Raw genomic sequence first — 20,946 nt, 5'->3', positions numbered from 1 at the left:
CTGTCTTCTTAGCCCCTCTCTGTGCCCCCATCCCTCCTCCCTCCGCTCTTTCCCACCCACCTGCCTCCTCATGGCTGGGGGCTGTCTGGAGGGGACGAGGAGTCCGAATTCTATTTCAGAGACTTCTATCTTTAGGGCCAGCTCAGAATTTTCTAGTGGTGGCTCAAAAAAAAAAAAAAAAAAATCAGATGAGACCACTCTCATGCTTAAAATGATCCAATGGCTTGCCAGTAATTAGAGTAAAATTTGAGATCGTTTCTTTGGTCCAAAAGACCTAAGTGATCTACCGCCTGATTATTTTTCTGACCTGATTTCTTACCACTCTTTTCCTTATTCCTTTCTGTGGCAGCTGTGTATTTCAGGGTCTTTGTCCTTGTAGTAGCCTCCGTCTGGAATGTTCTCCTTCTCATCATTCAGTCTTAGCTTAAATGATCTTTCAGGGACACCTGTCCTGACCAGCCTCCCTAACCTGGTCATTGTATCCTGCTGTCGCCCCCACCCCCCCCTTGATTTTCTGAATACTTGGAATAGTCCGTACTGATTTTGTTAACTTATTTGCTTGTTTGATTACTGTCTGTGTCTCTAACCGGAGAAGCAGCTCTGGGAGAGGCAGGGACGTTTCAGGGTGGGGAGGATAACGGTCATCTCTTAAAAAATGCTGTCCGGATGTGCGTGAAGTTCTAGGCATGCAGCCCGTGCTTCGTAAATGACATGTGCCCAGGTAATTATGTTCAAAACCTAACCTTTCATGTTTTGTTTTGTTTTCCGTGTTTTGTCTCACAGACATAAAGATTGCCAAAAGATAGGGAAGGCATTCACAAATGCATTTCTTTCTAAGGATCCTTGCGGCAGCACGGCACAGGACTATCAGCCATTGATGGAGCTGACGAATCAAACTGTACCTTGTGACAAGGTAACGGGATAGAGTTATTGATTTTTTTTTAAGTTTATTTATTTATTTATTTATTTATTTAGAGAACCAGCAGGGGAGGGGCAGGGGGGGTGGACAGAGGATCTGAGGTGGGCTCTGTGCTGACAGCCCCTGATGTGGGGCCCAGACTCATGAACTGTGAGATCATGAGTCAAAGTCAGATGCTTAACTGACTGAGCCACCCAGGCACCCCGAATTATTGATTTTTAAAACTGAGGATAAAAAAGGGTGCCTGGGTGGCTCAGTCAGTTTAACATCCAACTCTCGATCTCAGCTCAGGTCGTGATCTCAGGGTTCATGAGATTGACCCCGCATCAGGCTCTGTGCTGTCAGCTTGGGATTCTCTCACTTCCTCTCTCTGCTCCTTACTTGTGCGTGCACTCTTTCTCTCAAAATAAGTAAACTGCAAAAAACAAAACAAAACAAAAAACAGGGGGCGCCTGGGTGGCTCAGTTGGTTAAGCGTCCAACTTCGGCTCAGGTCATGATCTTGCGGTTTGTGAGTTCGAGCCCTGCGTCGGGCTCTGTGCGGACAGCTCGGAGCCTGGAGCCCGCTTCGGATTCTGTCTCCCTTTCTCTCTGACTCTGCCCTGCTCACATTCTGTCTCTGTCTCTCTCAAAAATAAATAAACATTAAAAAAAAACCAGCAAAACAAAACAGGATAAAAGCCAAAGGAAGAGACTACGGGACCAAATTTTGGCCAGGATGATGGAGGAGAAAAATCTGGAGGTTAGGGTGTATGCGTGGTTGGCCGAGATGGCGTCTGTGGAGATTTTGCGGCACCTGGATATCATCTGGATTTGGGACATGTGAGGAAGGAAATTAAGAGAGAACCGGGGACAGGGAAAGTGGAAGGAGACGTGACCAAAAATCAGGCAAAGCAAACCTGTGGGAAACCCAACCAACCCAAACAAAAAGGACCCGACTTTATATAACTGCGAAACTCTCCCTTGACCTCTGACGATGATGATGATAATTCATAGCCACCCTGCAGAATAAACAAGTCAAGAGTCAACACCCCCATTTTACCGGTGAGAACACTGAGACTTGGTGAGGTTAGGCGGTCAGTGACTGCTCACGTTTGGTGGCCTTGAAAGTGACCAGTTGAAATGTTGGTAGCCTGGGATTTGGAGCCAGAGAGGCCTGGGGTTTATACATAGACTGTACTGGAACAAGTGTGGAATGGCGTACATCTTTCCTCAAGTCAGCATTTAAGGTGAAAATTCAGTGCACCCCAAATCATCTTTGTGTAGCCTCCGAGCCAGGCACCTGTTATAGCCTCTCATCCCCTCGGTGGAGAGCTAGGGTTATTCCAGAGAGCCGGCCAGGTGCACCGACACGGGGCGACACGGGGCATATTTGCTTGGCAAATAACCCCAAGGATCCCTAACTCGGCAACAGACCCGGGAATAAGCACTTTTTATTTGCAATTGTCTCATTTCATCTCACATCTCGGGTTCCTTACAGTCACTGTCGATACCATTTTACAGATGGGGAAAGTGAGGTTTCGTGATGCTCTGGCTGCCCAGGGTCAGACAGCTGTAAGTAGTGACGCTGGTTTCACAGGGCACGTGCCTCTGGGGCCCACGCTTCAAACCACGCCCTCCACGCCCTCCTATCGGGAAGGAGTAGAGGGGCACCTGGGTGGCTCAGTAGGTTGAGCCTGGGACTCTGGATTTTGGCTCAGGTCATGATCGCATGATCCATGAGATAGAGCCCCAGTTGGGTTCTGTGCTAACAGTGTGGAGTCTGCTTGTGATTCTCTCTCCCCCCCCCCCCTTTCTCTCTGCCCCTCACCCCCTCACAAAATAAAGAGATAAACTTAAAAAAAAAAAAGAAGGTGCCATTTGCAACTATGTGGATGGAACTGGAGGGTGTGATGCTAAGTGAAATTAGTCAGAGAAAGACAAATATCATAGCACTTCACTCATATGAGGACTTAAAGATACAAAACAGATGAACATAAGGGAAGGGAAGCAAAAAGAATAGAGAAACAAGGAGGGAGACAAAAGCATTAAGATATTCTTAAATATGGAGAACAAATAGAGTGTTACTGGAGGGGTTGTGGGAGGGGGGAGGGGCTAAATGTGTTAAGGGCATTAAGGAATCTACTCCTGAAATCATTGTTGCACTGTATGCTAACTAACTTGGATGTAAATTTAAAAAAAAAAAAAAAGTAAAAATTAAAAAAAATTAATTTAAAACTAAAAAAAAAAAAAAAAAAAAGGGAATAGATCCATGGTCTGAAGATTGTTCTGGTATTTGACCTCTACAAGGGACCCTAAAAAAATTTACTGTATTTGTTCTTTCCTTTCTCTCCTTTTTCTTTGTGGGAATAGGAAAGATTTGGGGAAGGAAACAGGGTTCTGGAGCCCTTTAAGAACCCAAGAGCACTTCTCCCAGAAAATAGCACGTAGACACAATTGTTTTGCAGATGACTTTAGGAATTTCCTAATGTCTCCTCCAGATGTGCTCTAGTTCTGTGTTTATTGTAAGATTCTCATCTGTGGCTTTCAGACTTTTTTTCACTGCCACCAAAAATAATAATGTGACCTACAAAACGCACACACACACACACACACACCCTCCATCCATGGACACAGAACACAGTGATGCACTCAGCAACGCTCACTTTTACTCTAGGGGTTTTACTCTGGTCTTTTCTATCTTTCTCTCATTTAAAAAGATGTGGATTTTGTTTTTGTTTTTGCTTTTTGACTCACTGAATTACTCTCAATAACTGGTTGTGTTTTTCTTTCCTAGACCCTCCTTTGGAGCAAAACAAATGAGCTGGTGCATGAATACGCATGGGTCCAGCGGGAGCTGTTCACCCTCGAGAACACACTGCTGGGTTACATGGCGGACGGCCTCAGGTGGTGTGGAGACCTAGGCTCTTCTGGTGAGGGTCTGGGCTGTCTGGCATTGCAGGGAGTGCAGGGCGAAGGAGCCCTGGGCTCTGCCAGGTGCATTGGTGTGGTGAGGAGCCACAGGTACCTGCCCTGATGCCATCTACACACTTAACGATAATTCAGGTTCCCATAAAATAGCGTTCCTTAGATCAATTCAGCGTTCTAGAAAAAAACTGATTTGCGAGGTTGGGCCCGTCTGTGCTCCCTGATCTGTCCACTCTGAGAGCAAGGGTAGCCTGCTTCTGAACTGGAGGTGTTTGCTCTCTGTGAGGGCATTATTCGGGACTAGAGAATGGCAGAGCAGGCTGAGGCCTGAGAGGGAGCCAGGCCACAGCCCTTGTTCCACGGAATGGCCACGGCAGCAGGTGGATGGGCTCCTCCGCGTCTCAGGCCAGTGCGTGGCTCTGCTGTCATTGTTCAGAGGTCGCCTTATCTTGCCCAGAAAGACCCAGAATGCTTCACTGTGGGGAGGTGCTTTCTACCCAGAAAACTCTATCGAGCCCGTTTTTACTTCTTTGTGTTTTTCTTTCTCTTTTTATTTATACGGTGGATATTTTTATTTTATGTTGTTTTATTCTTTTTTTTTTAATGTTTATTTATTTTTGGGAGAGAGAGGGAAGGAGAGAGAGAGACAGAGGGCGAGCAGGGGAGGGGCAGAGAGAGAGAGGGAGACACAGGATCCGAAGCAGGCTCCGGGCTCCGAGCTGACCGCACACAGCCCGACGTGAACTCACAGACCGGAGCACAAGATCATGACCTGAGCCAAGTTCGACCCTTACCTGACTGAGCCACCCAGATGCCCCATCTATATTATTTTGTTCTTATTTTTATTGCTTTTGACTGTTTTAAAAAAACTTATTATGGTAGCTTCTTCTTCCCAGGTTTACATTATTTCCAGTTATAAAAAGGCTGCATGCTTATTTGCCAAGTACAGAAGTGTTTAAAGAGTGAAGGTCACCTTGTACCTTCTCCAGTCCTCCATTTCCATGTTATTTCCCGAAGGGGACTGTCGTCAACAGTTCGGTAAGAATCCTTCCACACATGGCCCCGTGCTCACATAAACACATGTGTTAAAAAGTACGCATACACAATCTGCAAGTTTGCTTTATTCGTTTAGAATTAGTAGATAGAAATTACAGCCATATTTTTTCAAAAGCCCTCATGTATCTCCTCTGGGGATGGTACCGTAATTTATTTAACCCAATCTCCAATTGATGGACATTTAGGTTGTTTTTAGATGTTGTTGCTTAGCAACTGTTGCTTCTGTGCACAACAGACACTCACATGCTTACACACACCCACACTGGCACACACCCAGGGCTCACATACAGCTGCGTGCTTGTGGAAGCACTTTGGACAGATACATTTCTACAAATGAGATTTCAGTGCTGAATACACTGTGGTAGAAACAGATACATTTGTCATTCAAAAGGAGATCACCATTTACACTCTCATCAGAATCTGTTACATTACTTATTCACCCATACCCTTGCCAACACTGGATGTTCGCACTTATGAAAATGCTCTTGCCAATTTGATAAAGAAATAATACCTCGGCTTATTTTGCACTTCTTTGGTTGCGAGGCCAATCGTGTTTATATATTTCATGGTAGATATTTCTATTTCTTTTATAAACTGGCTGTTCATATATCTTGATGATTTTTATTGGATGCCTTTTCATATATCTTGACTATTTTTGTTAGTTCTATATAAATTAATAGTAGTAGCTAGTACTTATTGGGTACTTACAAAATCCCAGCCTTTGTGCTACATGCTATGTGAGTATCCACTCAGTGAGTCTTTCCTTACAGCCCCAGGAGGTCCCGTGATGATCCTATTTTACAGATGAGAAGCCTGAGGCTGAGGGCTGTTATATGATTTTCCCGTTAGTAAGTGCTCCCTGAGCACTAACTCCCTGAGTTAGTAAGTGGCAGGGCTGGGAGCGAACCCAGGCTTCCTGGCTGGAGCCCTTGTGTCTTAACTGTGTGTCATCTCACCTCTTCTCTGGAGTACTGGTGGAAACCCTATTTTTGTCAGTTTGTATTTTTCTTTTAATGCTGTTTGTATTCTGTCTTCTGCTGTACAGAAAGGCAGTGAATCTGCCGACCCTTTCCTATTTGGCTGCTGGGCTTCAAGTCGAGGTTAGATTTTCCTCCGTCTAGATTGGGGACTCTTCATGTGTGTTCGTTCCATTGTCATCAACATTTTTGCCCCTGTTGAGAGATGATTCAAATTTAATTTTGAATGATAATTTAGTAATTATTTACGTCTGTGCATGGAAATGTTTCCTTTTTTATTTGTGTGATTTTCTTTTTAAAGCATACCCCCCCTTTTATTGCTTATTCTTGAGAGAGAGAGAGAGAGAGAGAGAGAGGAAGAGAGTGCACGTGCACGAGCTCGGCTAGGGGTGGGGCAGAGAGGGAGACACAGAATCCGAAGCAGGCTCCAGGCTCCGAGCTGGCAGCACAGAGCCTAATGCAGGGCTTCAACTCAGGAACCATGAGATCATGACCTGAGCCAAAGTCAGATGCTTAACCAAGTGAGCCACACAGGCACCCCCATGCATGTACTGCCCCTTCTAAAATGGATACCACTCGGGGCGCCAGGGTGACTCAATCAGTTCAGCATGCCGACTTTGGCTCAGGTCATGATCTCATGGTTCACGAGCCTGAGCCCTGCATTGGGCTCTGTGCTGATTGCTCGGAGCCTGGAGCCTGCTTCGGATTCTGTGTCTCCCTCTCTCTCTGCTTCTGCCCCCCACCCCCACCCCCGTACTCTGTCTCTATCTCAAAAACAAATAAACATTAAAAAAGAAAAAAGAGATACCACTCCTATTGGACTAGGACCCACCCACACTAATGACCTCATCTTAACCGATTATAGCAGCAAAGACCCTTTTTCCAAACAAGGTCACGTTCCCAGGTACTGAGGGGTTAAGTCTTTAACATATCTTTTGAGGGGACAAAATTTAACTCATCACGGGAGGAGGTAGAAAGACGGCTGCTTCTCTAGGGTCAGCTGTACACATATCCACAGAGGAAACTGCTGCCCCATGCCTGCCTTTTGGGACAGAAGAAAGTTCCAGGGCCTCTCGTCATGCACCTGCCCTGCCTGCTTGATAATTCAGAATGGAAGTCAGACGGCTGCAGATTCTGCCCTCATTCTCACTCTGCCCTCTTGTCCCGTATCCAGTCAGTCACCAACGTGTTTGCCTTTTCTATCGCCATTTCTGCTGCCTGAGTCCAGCACTCGAACGCACCCTGCTTTCTTGGTGGGACTGTTGTAAGATTCTTACTGCTCACTCCTTACCTCTCTGGGCTGGCCTCCAGGTGGCCACCGCAGTGGGATGGTTTCTGTCTTTGACCTGAAACCTCAGTTTCACCTCTAGGATAAAGTCTAAGTTCTTAGCATGGTCTGGGCTCTGTCTTTCTTATGCCTTATCATCCATCATTCCCTCCTCGCCCGTCTGTTCTGGTGGTGCTAATCCAAACCTGTTGGGCCTTTGCATGTGTCCTCTCTGCCTAGAGCACCTTTCTGTCTGGTCTGGCCGAAGACTCCTATTCTTCCTGCAAAACCTAGCGCAGCACCAGCCTTCCCAAATGGTGCTGCATACCCCCTCCAACCCAGGTTGATCTTTCTCCCATTGATTTGGTTGTATTAGATCACGTGGTCTCTGAAAGCAGGGCTTCTATCGGATTCGTCTCTTTATCCTCGGGATGTAAGTCTCAATGACTGTGCGCGTCGTCAAGTGCAATGGATAAAACAGAGGAAGTATGTACACATACACACGTACAGACACAAGGGAATATTATTCATTCTCTTTTTTAAAAAAGGAAATCTCGGGGCGCCTGGGTGGCTCAGTCGGTTAAGCGTCCGACTTCAGCTCAGGTCACGATCTCGCGGTCCGCGGGTTCGAGCCCCGCGTTGGGCTCTGGGCTGATGGCTCAGAGCCTGGAGCCTGCTTCCGATTCTGTGTCTCCCTCTGTCTCTGCCCCTCCCCCATTCATGCTCTGTCTCTCTCTGTCTCAAAAATAAATAAAACGTTAAAAAAAATTTTTTTTTAAAAAAAGGAAATCTCATTTGCAACAACACGGAGAAATCTCAGGGCATTGTGCAAAGTGAAATAAGCCAGACACATGACAAGTACTGCATGATATCAATTATATGTGGAATCAAAAAACAAACAAACAAACAAACAAACAAACGAAAAACGTCAAACTCCTAGAAACAGAGAGAAAAGTGGTTTCCAGGGGCTGGGAGGAGGTGTGGGATGAGGGAGAGGTCGGTAAGAGGGCACAGACTTCCAGTTATGAGGTGAATGAGGTCTGAGGTTCTAATGTACTAGAGTTGCTAACACTGTATTATCTAATTGAAATTTGCTAAGACAGTAGAAGTTAAATGTTCTCGAACACACAGCTCACACACACAAAGGTAAATGCGGGAGGTGATGAATGTGTTACATTAACTCCACATGGGGCATCTTTACACAATGTCTCTATGTATATGTCTCTATGTAGGATCCTCACATTGTACACTTTCAATGGCTTGTAATTTTAGGGGGCGCCTGGGTGGCTCAGCTGGTTAAGCGTCCCACTTCAGCTTGGCTCATGATCTCACGGTTTGTGAGTCTGAGCCCTGGTCAGGCTCTGTGCTGACAGCTCAGAGCCTAGAGCCTGCTTCGGATTTTCTCTCTCTCTCTCTCTCTCTCTCTCCCCCCCCCCCACTCACGCTCTGTCTCTTTCTCTCAAAAATGAATAAATGTTAAAAAATTTATAAATATCTTACAATTTTATGTGTCAATTATACCTCAAAAAAATTTTTTTAAACGGTGGTGCATTAAGGCAGATACGTTTGGGGGAGGTACCTCAGAAACAACTGTGCTCGTGCGCTGTATCTGCCGTATGTCACCAACTCCTGAGCCTGTCTCGATGGGGGAGAGTGAGTGTCGACGGACTCGGGGGCTCTCTGAGCCTGGGGCTGTGGAGACTGCATCAGGAGGGGGAGGAAAGCTGTCAACAAGGGAGCTGGCCAGAAGCAGAGGGATATTTGGCAAGAGTGGCTCCTGCGGGCCCAGCGTTAGCTCTAGTTTTTCCTGGACAAGGGGATAATGCCTAGGGCTCGTCTCTGTCAGATGAACTTCAGCTGCAGTTTCCCAGAATGATGACTCAAACCTTGTCATTGTGTTCCTGTCTGGGGTTTGGAGGGTAAGGTGAGGACTTGGAAGGGATTCAGGGGCATTTAGTCAAAGTGGGGCGAGAGGAGTCCATTGTCCGTCTTCCATCTTGGCAGCCATGCCATTGGAAAATGGCTCCAAGGTGATCAAACAGCCCGGGAGGAATGGACTTTAATTATACCCTTTCTTTCCTACTTTAATTATTCTCTATAAACTATGTCTTTTAGAAATGAACTATCAATCTTGTCCAGACCGGAGGAAAGACTGTAGCAACAACTCTGTTTCTGTATTCTGGAATACTGTGTCCAAAAGGGTAAGTACCAAAAGGGAAATTTTAGCATTTTGGCGACCGAAGAACTGAAGAGGTCATCAAGTCAGTGGTTGGTGTTCATTCTCTTTGGACCACAGGCTCATTTAGGAACAAAAGTTTAGGATTCTTCCTTGAGAAAAAATGTACCAAAGCACATATCAGAATACTTTCACATATAATTTTAGGGCATTCATAGAGGTCCCATAGGCTCTAGATGATGAGTCCTTGCTCTTTTCCATTTTTGGGCTTTGGCTGCCAGGAACCTCCAGCTTGGTTTAATCCTCTGGTCTAGGCATTGACCTATCTTAGATTCCTGGGAGAGTCTGAATAATCAACATTTACAGACCACTTACTGGGCACCAGATACAGGCATCTTCACGTGGGTTAAAAGCTTTTGCCCCCAGAAGAACCCTATGAAGTGGGTGGCATGAGTATCATACTCATTTTCTAGATAACGAAACAGAGGTGCAGGTAAATAAACCGTCTACTAAACGTACGCAGTAAGTGGCAGATCTGGGAGTTTATCCCAAATTGTCTGGCTCCAAAGCCAGAATTCAGGCGAGGAAGGACTCATCCCTTCCCCACTGCTATCTATTTCTGACTTCACTGCAAGCTGCCTTGGGACATACTTATTTTTCTTATAAGTTGCTTCTTTGCAAGTGAACTAAGGAAAATGGGAAAGAAAGGAGGAAAGAAAGAACCGAAGGAGAGAAAACGGGAGAAAGTAAGTCTATACTATTTATAATTCTCTGGAATTGAGTGTAGACATCTGAGGAGCTGGGGCAAGTGAAACTCACATTTGTTGAGTGCCTATTTTTGCCAAGTCCTGGACCAGGTGCTCTGCCTGTGTCTCCTCATTTGATCCTCACAGTAGGTGCTGTGGGAAGGTGCAAATCCCCATGTTACAGGTGAAGACACTAAGACTCAGAGGTTAGGTGACCCATCCAAGGTCACTTGGGCTAGTAAGTAGTGGAGTCGAAAGCCTCACACCCTTAAGGAGATTCCGGTAAACTCTGGCATGGTGGAGACGAGGGGCTAGTCTGGGATTTGAAGTAAGGAGACCATTTAAACTTGGACAGATTCTTTAAACCGTTCTGACCTTCAGATTCCTCACTTGCCAAATGGGGATGAGAAGAATACCTGTCCCATGGGGTTCCTGCTATGTCGAAATGCCACTTTCTTCGCTAACTCAGAATGCATTCCTTTAACAAATATTTGCTGAGTACCTACTAAGTGCTGTATAATTATACACAGGCACTGTAGAGTTTGTTGTTATTGTATGTTTGCTTGCTTGCTGTTTCTGAGAGAAGTTCCTATTTATTTTCTCCTTCTCTGATATGTTTTGGGACAGTGCTGTTGGGAACAACTTTTATTTTTTATTATTTTTTTAATTTTAATTTTTTATTTTAGAGGGAGAGTGTGAGTGGGAGAGGGGCCGAGGGAGAGAGAGAATCCTTTTTTTTAAAGTTTATTTTTGAGAAAGAGAGAGTCAGAGAGAGAGAGAGAGAGAGAAAGGAAGACAAAGATTGCCAAGCAGGCTCTGTGCCTACAATGCAGAGCCTGATGCAGGGCTTAAACTCAGAAACCATGAGATGGTGACCTGAGCTCAAATCAAGAACTGGTTGCTTAACCGAACAAGGCACCAGGCACCTTGAGAGAGACAGAATCCTAAGCGGGCTCCACACTCAGTGCAGAGCCCAACAGGGGGCTGGATCCATGACCCTGGGATCGTGACCTGAGCCGAAATCAAGAGTCAGACGCTCAACCAATTGAGCCACCCAGGCACCCCTGTCACATTTCATATGTGTCAAGCACCTACTTGGAGCTAGGAGCGAGCACAGTGGTGAAGGTGACCAAAGATGCCCTGCCATCCCCTGGGGCCACAGTTTTCTGTTGACCAAATGCTCGTAGATGTGCATAGACAACCTTGTTTTATCAGACAAGATCCTTTCTTTTTTAAAAATTTTAATGTTTCTTTATTTTTGAGAGACTGAGAGAGACAGAGCACAATCAGGGGAGGGACAGAGAGAGAGGAAGACACAGAATCCGAAGCAGGCTCCAGGCTCCGAGCTGTCAGCACAGAGCCGGATGCGGAGCTTGAACCCACGAACTGCCAGATCATGACCTGAACTCAAGTCAGATGCTTAACCAACTGAGCCACCCAGGTGCCCCAAGATCGTTTCTTTTTCTGACAAGAGAGAGCTGCTTGGGGTTTGAATCCCCACTCTGCTTCCTTGCTTCCAAGTGATGTGACCTTGGGGCAAATTAACCCAATGCTTATTTCATGGGGACTTGAGTTTTTGGCACCCCGGAAGGACTCTGTTGACTTAGCACTTTGATTGGTACTAATGGGCCTCTTTCTACTTTGTCCGAGTAGAAAAACAGAAGCTGCACTGGATTCTAATAATTTGGTTTCAGATTGTTCAGTGGTGTTTTCTCACCTGCAGAATAAAGGCCAGGTTCCTTGGCCAAGCATTCATGGTGCCCTGAACTCACTTTTTGACCCAAATTGCACATCCACTGAGGGTTTCACCAAACTACTCTTTTCTCAGACCCCTTGGCCTTTCTGTTTGCAGCTGCCTCAGCCTTTACCAGGTGAGATCCTATCTGTCCTGCTGGACTTAGCTTTTGTTGGCCTCTGGGATGCTTTTTCTGTTCCTTTCCTAATCTCCATCGCTGAGTATTTGGACTTCCTGCTTCCATTTCCCTCCCTTCCTCCTTCCCTCCTTTCCCTCCACAGATTTTCTCTGGGCACCCATTCCGTGCCATGCACTAGCTCTAAGACTCCAGGGCTGTGGTGACAGGCAGGACAGCCAAGGTCACAGCTCTCAAAGAGTGCTCATTACTGGCGACTGAACCCGCAATGAGCTCATTGGCACAGTATCATACGGGAGTGGACCTGAGCTGGTCCCAGGGGCGTGGGGGGTGCTTCTTGGAGAGAACACGTAGATTGTTTTGCTTCATTCGTTTTGTTTTTTCAGCACCTGGCAAAGATTCCAGCTGAACGTTTATTGCATGAAGAAATAACTCCCTGCTCAATGATATATTCGTTCATTCATTCTCTCTTTCCCTTTGCACCTGTGCAGGCCTGTGACACCTTCTCTCCTCAGTTTCCCCTTTTTTTGTGTCCCCTTTTCCTTTGCCCCTGAATTGTCCACGCTGCTCTCCCTAAGGGAAATGTGCAGCGTCTACAGTGCATGGCACCAAGAAAGCACTTTTGTCTTCCTCCTCCAGCAATATTTCTCTTACTCCCTGGACTTCCAACTTCTGAGCCATCAATTTAACGACACTGTCGACAATGATGTTGACCTTCATTGTTCAAACACAGATGGGAGCATCTGCTTCCAGAATTCTCATCTGAAGCAGAATCCTGCCAATGGCTTGGGATGGAAATTACATCCACCTGGCATTACTGAGCTAGACACACACAGGCTACTCCCTCCTTCACCAGCTAAAGCCGAGAGTTATTTTGGAAGGAGCTGCTGGAGTGTGGCAGTGAAATTTGCGTGCTGAGGAATGGCCAGCTTCTTGTCTTTTTCCTTTTAAGTTTGCAGAAGATGCCTGTGGTGTGGTCCATGTGTTGCTCAATGGGTCCGTCCATAACACCTTTGATGAAAGAAGGTACTCGTTTCTTTGCATCCTATTTGCAAGTGTTAGCACAGCCTCCTCGTAAATATTTCATCCCTAGAAGAATATGCTTTTCATGGTTAAGTCAGTACTGAAGATTTGGGCCGAAAAGGTAAAATGTTTGTTTTCTACGGAGAGATTTGTCTAAGTCAGTGTTTTTGTCTGGTGTCTCCTTTTCGTAAAATCCTCTAAATGTCCTAATGGCCCTTGCACTGTGTCCAGTCCCTCCTCTTGGCTTTTTGAGGGCTGGTGCAGTGTTCTGAGCTCTCCCATTTCCCACCTTTGTTCATGGGGTTCCCTCATGCCTGGCTCCCCTCCCTGCACCCACCTGTTTAATCCTCTTCATCCACGAAGACCTGCCTGGTTTGACTCCTCTGTCCCCTGTGACGAGTGGGCATCATAGTTGAGCAGTCAAACCACTACTGGGCTGGGTTCTTGGCCCTTAACTATCTCTATAGGCATTGCCCCTAACTTATGATAGTGTTAAAAGTAGGGGCTTTTAACTTCCATATTATGATAGTGTTAAAAGTAGGGGCTTTTTTTTTTTAATTTTTTTATTTTTTTATTTTATTTATTTATTTTTTTTAACGTTTATTTATTTTTGAGACAGAGAGAGACAGAGCATGAACGGGGGAGGGTCAGAGAGAGCGGGAGACACAGAATCGGAAGCAGGCTCCAGGCTCTGAGCCATCAGCCCAGAGCCCGACATGGGGCTCGAACTCACGGACCGCGAGATCGTGACCTGAGCCAAAGTCGTCTGCTTAACCGACTGAGCCACCCAGGCGCCCCAAAAGTAGGGGCTTTTAACTTCCATATTATGATAGTGTTAAAAGTAGGGGCTCTGGTCTTCCTGTGTGACCCCTGGGAGCCCCTGTGGCATGCACCTGCAGAGGTGTTGATGATTTGAAGATGAACTGAGATAACGTATGGAAAGTGCTGAGCTCTGTGTCTCACAACACAGAGACGGCTCAGTGAGTCGTAGCTATTACTCTCTCATTTAATCTGCAGCGCTGAACTGGGCCACACCAATGCCTTCCCTCTCTGACCTCTTTCTATACAGTTTTTACCACATGGTTACTTTTCCAGCCTTTGTTCGCCACTCTTCCTCTGGATAAGGCTGGATCGGGATCGAGAGGAGGGGCGGCTATTGATGTGCTCCTGGCACTCTGGGTACCCCAAATTAATTTTCCTTCTCTCCAGTTTTGATATTGACTTCTGCAAAGAAGCATCTGTCTTTTTGTCTTCTTCTTTTTTTTTTTAGAGTTCTTTTTTTTTTTTAAGTTCATTTATTTTGAAAGAAGGAGAGCACGTGCACGTGCACGAGCCGGGGAGGGGCAGAGAGACAGGGAGAGAGAGGGAATCCCAAGGATGCCCAGTACTGTCAATGGAGCCCGACATAGGGCTTGAACTCACGAACCATGAGATCATGACCTGAGCCGAAATCAAGAGTTGAACACTTAACCGACTGAGCCACCCAGACGCCCCATCGTCTTCCTCTGACCCCAAGCTTGTAGGCTTTTGGGTGAGAGCGTCAACATTCCGGGATTTCATAACCTGATATTCGGGGTCCAAGTTCTTGCCGCAAGAGTGGCAGCTGTCCGAGACCAGTGGAGAAGAGTTTAGGACTGGGGTCAGAGCAGGGCATCCGGGGCTCTCAGAGGAGTGCATCTCGAGCTTCACTGAGTGTGGGTCGTCTGGGGACTGTTCGGGTGCAGATTCTGATTCAGCAGGTGCTGGTGGGCTGAGATTCTCTAGGTCTAACTAGGTCCCAGACGATGCTCAGGATGTTGGTGGGAGGCTCCTCTTTGAAGAGCAAGTGCTTGAAGAATCATCATCAATGTCCCGATGAAGAATCTTATTTTGAGAATCCTGTTCAGCGAGGGTCACGATGAATGAGAATGGCCGTTTCTAGTGCAAATCATGGGTCAATCCCACAACGCAGGCTCGGTCCAGTGGTTCCCTGCCTGCTGGTTTTCGACGAGGCCTGTGGTTGGCTGAACGATTCCGTTTGGGGTTAACAATGTTCTCTGCCTCTTCTTACCTTAGCACTTTTGCACGTGTGGAAGTCTTTAATTTGCATCCAGAGAAGGTTCATACGCTACAGGCCTGGGTGATGCAGGACATCAGAAATATTTCCAGGTATATGTTACTACGTTGTGCGTGTATATTCTCAGGGTTATCTTAGGAATCAGTCCAGGGAAAAAGCCACAGTCACAAGAATGCATTGAGAACAGGTTGGCTCAGGAAATGATGGGCTCAGCATTCGGCCCATCGCAACAACCTCTCAATTTCATCGCTACTCCCCTGCTGGCCTGTGAGCTCTTAAAAGCAACTTCTGGGGGCACCTGGGTGGCTCAGTGGGTTAAGCGGCTGACTTCGGCTCAGGTCATGATCTCGCGGTCCGTGAGTTCGAGCCCCGCGTCGGGCTCTGTGCTGACAGCTCGGAGCCTGGAGCCTGTTTCGGATTCTGTATCTCCCTCTCTCTGACCCTCCCCCATTCATGCTCTGTCTCTCTCTGTCTCAAAAATAAATAAAGGTTAAAAAAAAAAAAAGCAACTTCTGCTTCCACTTTTCCCAGGGGCTTGCTACCTAGAAGAAACCGAGAGACTCAGGAAATGGTTGCAAGACCTTGTCATTTAACTCTTTTTTTCTTTCCTTCCCAGTGACTCGTGTTCGGATGCCTCCATTAAAAATCTGAAACTGATTCTAAGCAAAAGGAATATTACATTTACCTGCGAGAATAATTACAGGTAATTGACTTCTGAAAAAAAAGAAATGGCTGTCTTGCCATCTATAGGCATTTTTCCCCCTTTCCTCAGCCTCTTCTGAGCCAGGAGGGCAGTGGGAGCCCCTCTCGGGCCTTGATGGTGATCTGGGATGATGACCTTTTCCTGGCTTCCCACATGAGAGGCCTGACACAGGGGTGCAAACCTGCTGACTTGCAGGGGAACAAAAGCACGTTTTGTCAAATGCAAAGATTTTGTACAACCTTTGTGACATGGCAATATTTTGCATGTGAAGTTTCTTTAGTTGGATCTCAGCATAGATGCCTGACTCTTGGTAAGTTGCCACATGGAAGTCTACCAAACTTTATCTTTCATAAATTAGAAAATGCAAAAATCTTAATTTTTTTTTTTTTACCAGGAATATGTGTTTATTAGGGAAAAGTTTACAATTACAGATAGGTATATATTTTTAAAGTCATCAGCAACTTTGCTATCTAAACTGGGACCCTCACTCATTTCTAAGCAGGGACTCCTTCCAGAAGCATCTTTGGGGATTTTCCCATAAGTGACGGCTTACAATAAGACTGATGCAGAGAGTAAAAAATTCTCAGAGAACACAGAGGTTGGAATCTGAGAACCCTTTTCCTGTCTCCTTCTGTCACCACCTTCTCCCACCAACCCTAGCAGAAAGGCAGAAGGACAGATTCCAAGAACATTCACTGAGGGCTTTTGTCTCAAAATGACCTGAATTCCCCCTCAGTCAGCTGGCTGCTCTCTGGAAACTGCTCTCTGGGAAGAACACACGCTTTCCACCACAGTCAGATGGGAAAACAATCAGAACAAAGGGACAAGAACAACTGTAAAAGAAACATTGCAGACATCTGACCCATCTAAGTTACTCAAAGATGTGTTGTGTCGGGAAAATGGGACGCTAAAGACCTAGGAGAAGATTGGGGAATGGACCTGGGTCTCATCCTCAACTATCCTCAACATCCTTCTCCCCTCCCCCCTCATTTTAATTATTCCCCTTTCTTGTATTAATGGCCATCAGTCAGCCTCATTCATGCCTACTGCAGGCTCCAGTTGAGCTCACTCGTTCTCTACCTGGGAAGATGCAAAAGCCTAACTTCCATCTGGACTTGGCCCACATCAAAGTGGCCAACATCAAAGGAAGTGATTTGTAAGCCAACACCTGTCGTGCTGAGCATCAGCTCATGTGACCTTAAACTTGGGGGTCATATTTGAAGTCACTGGTCCTTTTCTCCAACCATGAGGCTGTAATATATTCAGCATGATTCTTTAAATTACCAGCTCCTCGGGGCCCCTTGTATGGTAAGAGTTCTGTGGCTTTTCAAGAAAGCTGCTTGTCCCCACAGGAGCCTACAGTGAATATCATGCATATCGACATATCCTGAAGTTGAAATCACTCCGTGTCAGACGTACCTTCCAATTTAACCAACTTTTGTCCAGCTGTTTTGGTGTGATTGTTTAATAGGCAAACAGAAGTGTGAATACATTTATATAGATCAGACTTCCTGTGGATTCTGCTGTTACCCCTTTATAAATCCCACCTGGGGACGAATACTATTAACCTTTGGCTGTATCCCCTTCACATCCTTTTCCTTTTTTCTGCATGCACACACTCACAGTCCTGATGAAATATGTACAGGATTTCTTCACGTTTTCTTCAGGATTCTACAGGATTTCTTCATGTTTTAACCAGTGGAATCAACAGAAGGTTAACAGTACTTTTTTGGATTACTGGAAAAAGGTCAGCGTGTTTTCCTGGTTAGTGCCCCCTTGTGGCATATTTTTTAAGAACCTAAAGGGTGCACTACTCCCTGTAAGTTACTTCAAAATATACTCTGTCTCTATCCATCAGCATGTTGTCCAACATATCCAAAGTGTGTCCATTTTATTGGAACACTGGATATGAATATTTTCATATTTATGGAGAGAGATCATCTTAACAGCATAATTGCTACTTCTTTTCCAAAATTGAGTTTCCCCAAATTAAAAACTAGTTAAGGAACGTATTCCTGTTCTCCTCATTTAGTATAAAGCAAAGGTGCCTTCAGAATCTTAGCCACCTTCTCAGGTCTTAGAAGGATTTCTTTTCCATAGCAGTATCTCCTTAAGGAAAAGGACACTTCCCTCCTCCCCCGCCCCCCCCCCCCCAAATGTATTCACGTGGAGGATTCCAGGTTACCATATTGGCGAGGATTGGAGCCACTGTGTCCAGCTGGTCATGATAGTTGGCTAGAGACAAGCCTGAGATGGCCCATCCCAGGAGCCCAGGGTGCTGGTTGCTGCCTCTAAAGATTTCTCTCTTTCTTGACTCACATTTAACAAAATCAGGTTCAGCTACAATTTAATGGACCACAATCCTCACTATCCACTCTTCTCCATAGACCAGCCACTCCCACTGGACCCTATTGATTTGTTATCTCATTTTCATGAAACTGAGAGGCCCTCACTGGCTAGATTCTTATCTAGGATTTGTTCTGTGCAAACGGCGTGCGGTCTTCCTCCTGGTGGCCACCAGCCTTCCTCCAGAGAGTCTTTACCCTCTCTCTATCTCTGACCCTGTGGCTCAATCCTCTCTCAGGAAGCTTCTGGAGAGAAGAAAGCAAATCAGCAGAAAATATTGGAGAGCCCTCATCTCAGGCTGCTGCCTCTGTTGTTTCTGGTCATCAGCTGACATTCATAGCACGTACTTGTGACATGTTAGAGCCAGACATTTGTTTTCATCTCCACACATTGTCATCAAACATATCTTCTCAGTATTTATTTCTCTGGCTTTACAAGTGACATGAAACCAGATTGGGCCACGCTTTAAGTTGTTCACTCCTGGATTTGACCTTTCTCTGTGCTGTCACCGCAGGAGAGGAAATTGTTTGGATGTCGAGTGGTTCATGTATTCTTTTGTTGCTAATGAAGAGGCTATGTGCACTGGGGAATTGAACCATAGATATACTGTACTGCCTCTTGATCTCCTGTTTTTGTTTTTGTTTTTGTTTTTTTCCCTCTCTCTTGTCATAGGCCTATCAGGTTTCTTCAATGTGTGAAATATCCTGAGCATTCATCTTGCAGATCTAAGATATGAGCCAGTCAGCATGGTGGTTTCAGATCTTTGAGTCTTGTGGTCTGCATCAGCATGGGTAACTCAGGAGACATGCTACTGCTGGGAAGCTGAGGACTTGGGGGGGATCTTCTGTCATGATGCCAACACTAGAGCTGGGAGCCTTTCCCCCAACGTTTAAAAATAACTTATGTTATTGGAATAGTTTTTACGTTGACTTTCTAATACTCATGAAAAAATTATGGTATGAAATTAAAACGAAAATTTTATGTTAAATTATTTCATTTTAATTTTCATATGTGCTTTTATGTTGTTTATATGTTGGTAGCAGCCTTTTTTTTTTAATGTTTATTTATTTTTGAGAGAGAGAGAGAGAGAGAGGACAGAGCATGAGTGGGGGAGGGACAGAGAGAGAGAGGGAGACACAGAATCCGAAGCGGGCTCCAGGCTCTGAGCTGCCAGCACAGAGCCCAACGTGGGGCTTGAACTCACGAACTGTGAGATCATGATCTGAGCCGAAGTTGGCTGCTTAACCGACTGAGCCACCCAGGTGCCCTGGTAATGGCCTTTGTTTTGAAGATGACCACCCTAAAGCTTTCTTATTGGTACAGGCAATTAAGGGAAGGTAAATACCGACACTTCTCGGAAATGATACATTTCTGAATGAATGACCTTGTCTCAGGATCTTATTTTGTATCCTTTCTCCACATAGTTAAAGTATAAATGCCATGGTTATGGGTCATGTTGGGGAAAGAATTCTGTAGGATAGAAGCCACCCATGTGTTTTACCTCCCACTCTTCCAACAGCCTTATGAGGTTGGTATTATCGTCTTCCATTTGGTAGACTGGAAGTGGAAGTTCAGAGAGATTATATAATATGCCTAAAGTCATACATTTAGTTCAAGGTGGAGGCTGGATTTCAGCTCAGCTCTGTCTGACTCCAAAATATGTGCTTTCTTTCTAGGCCTATAAAGACATGCTTTATGTTCTTCTCTAATAAATGCATGTGAGTTTAAATTGAATATAATAGAATTGAATTACGATTTTTATGGATGGCTTCAAAACAAATACATTTTTCTCCTCTTTCTCCTCCTCCTCCTCCTCCTCCTCCTCCTCAGTGTCTTACCTATATAATAGGCAATTAAAACATATATTTGTTTCCGATACTGGCAATTTGTTGTCCCTTTCTTTCGTGATTAGTTGTGCTTGAGGATTTATCACTTTTATTACTCTTCTAAAGAACTGACCTTTAGCTTTGTTTTCTCTTTCTATTTAATTGTTTTTCACTCTTCTCTTTATTATTAGGGATATAAAAGTTCTTTCTAATTTCCTTGGGCTTCTTTATTCAGCTTCTTTCTTTTTAATGTTTACATATTTATTTTTGAAAGAGAGAAAGTGAAAGAGAGAGCAGGGGAGAGGCAGAGAGAGAGAGGGAGTGAGTGAATAACAAGCAGGCTCCATACTGACAGCACAGAGCTTGACGCAAACTCATGAACCATGAGATCATGACCTGAGCCAAAGTTGGATGCTTAACCAACTGGGCCACCCAGGCGCCCCACTTTATTCAGCTTCTTAAGATAGAAGCTTAAGACAAATCACTGATTTTCAGCACACTTTCTTTTCTTATTCATCAGTTAGTACTATAAATCTTCTTCTCAGTGCTACTTTTGCAGATCTTAAGTTTTCATGTGTCTCTTTTTATTATCATTCAATTAAAAATATTTTCTACTTTAATTGTTATTTAGAAATGTGTTGCCTAATTTTCAAACATCCAGAGATTTTCTAGGTTTTCTTTTCCTTTCTTTCTTTCTCTTTCTTTCTTTCTCTTTCTTTCTTCTTTCTTTCTTCTTTTCTTCCTTCCTTCCTTTCTTTCTTTCTTCCTTTCTTTTTTTTTTTTTATGTAGAATTGTTGAATGAAGAATAAACTAATTTGAGGGTCTTTCAGGGAACACATTAGATTTATTGAAAACAGCATGAATTTTGGAGGCAGGAGTTTCTGGGTTCATATTTTGGTGTCGCTCTGTTATCTTGAATAAAATACCTAACTTGAACTTTGGCTTCCTTGCCACTCAAACAAGGATTATAATTTACCCCCATGAAGGTGTGGTGAGGACTAAAAGATGACAACAGTCAACAGTCTTTCACAGTGCCTTGTATGTAAGCAAACACTCCACCAAGTTTGACCACT

At 45.0% G+C, this 20,946-nt stretch overlaps 1 protein-coding gene across 3 annotated transcripts in view; it reads left to right on the top strand.

Annotated features, from left to right (window-relative positions):
* CD38 (CD38 molecule) overlaps window positions 1-20,946 on the top strand; it is a 61,207-nt gene that overhangs the window by 38,487 nt on the left and 1,774 nt on the right. The window contains exons 2-8 of one of the 3 annotated variants that reach the window (XM_007093754.3): window positions 784-913; window positions 3,695-3,830; window positions 9,241-9,326; window positions 12,871-12,944; window positions 14,997-15,089; window positions 15,614-15,700; window positions 18,719-19,118. In XM_007093754.3, coding sequence (XP_007093816.1) covers window positions 784-913; window positions 3,695-3,830; window positions 9,241-9,326; window positions 12,871-12,944; window positions 14,997-15,089; window positions 15,614-15,700; window positions 18,719-18,782 — 670 coding nt within the window. In that variant the 3' untranslated portion in view covers window positions 18,783-19,118. The other 2 variants (XM_042984898.1, XM_042984897.1) reach the window with 2 other exon arrangements.

This window comes from Panthera tigris, chromosome B1 (genome assembly GCF_018350195.1).
Source record: "Panthera tigris isolate Pti1 chromosome B1, P.tigris_Pti1_mat1.1, whole genome shotgun sequence".
NCBI classification, from domain to species: Eukaryota; Metazoa; Chordata; class Mammalia; order Carnivora; family Felidae; genus Panthera; species Panthera tigris.
This window is presented reverse-complemented; position numbering and strand designations above follow the sequence as displayed.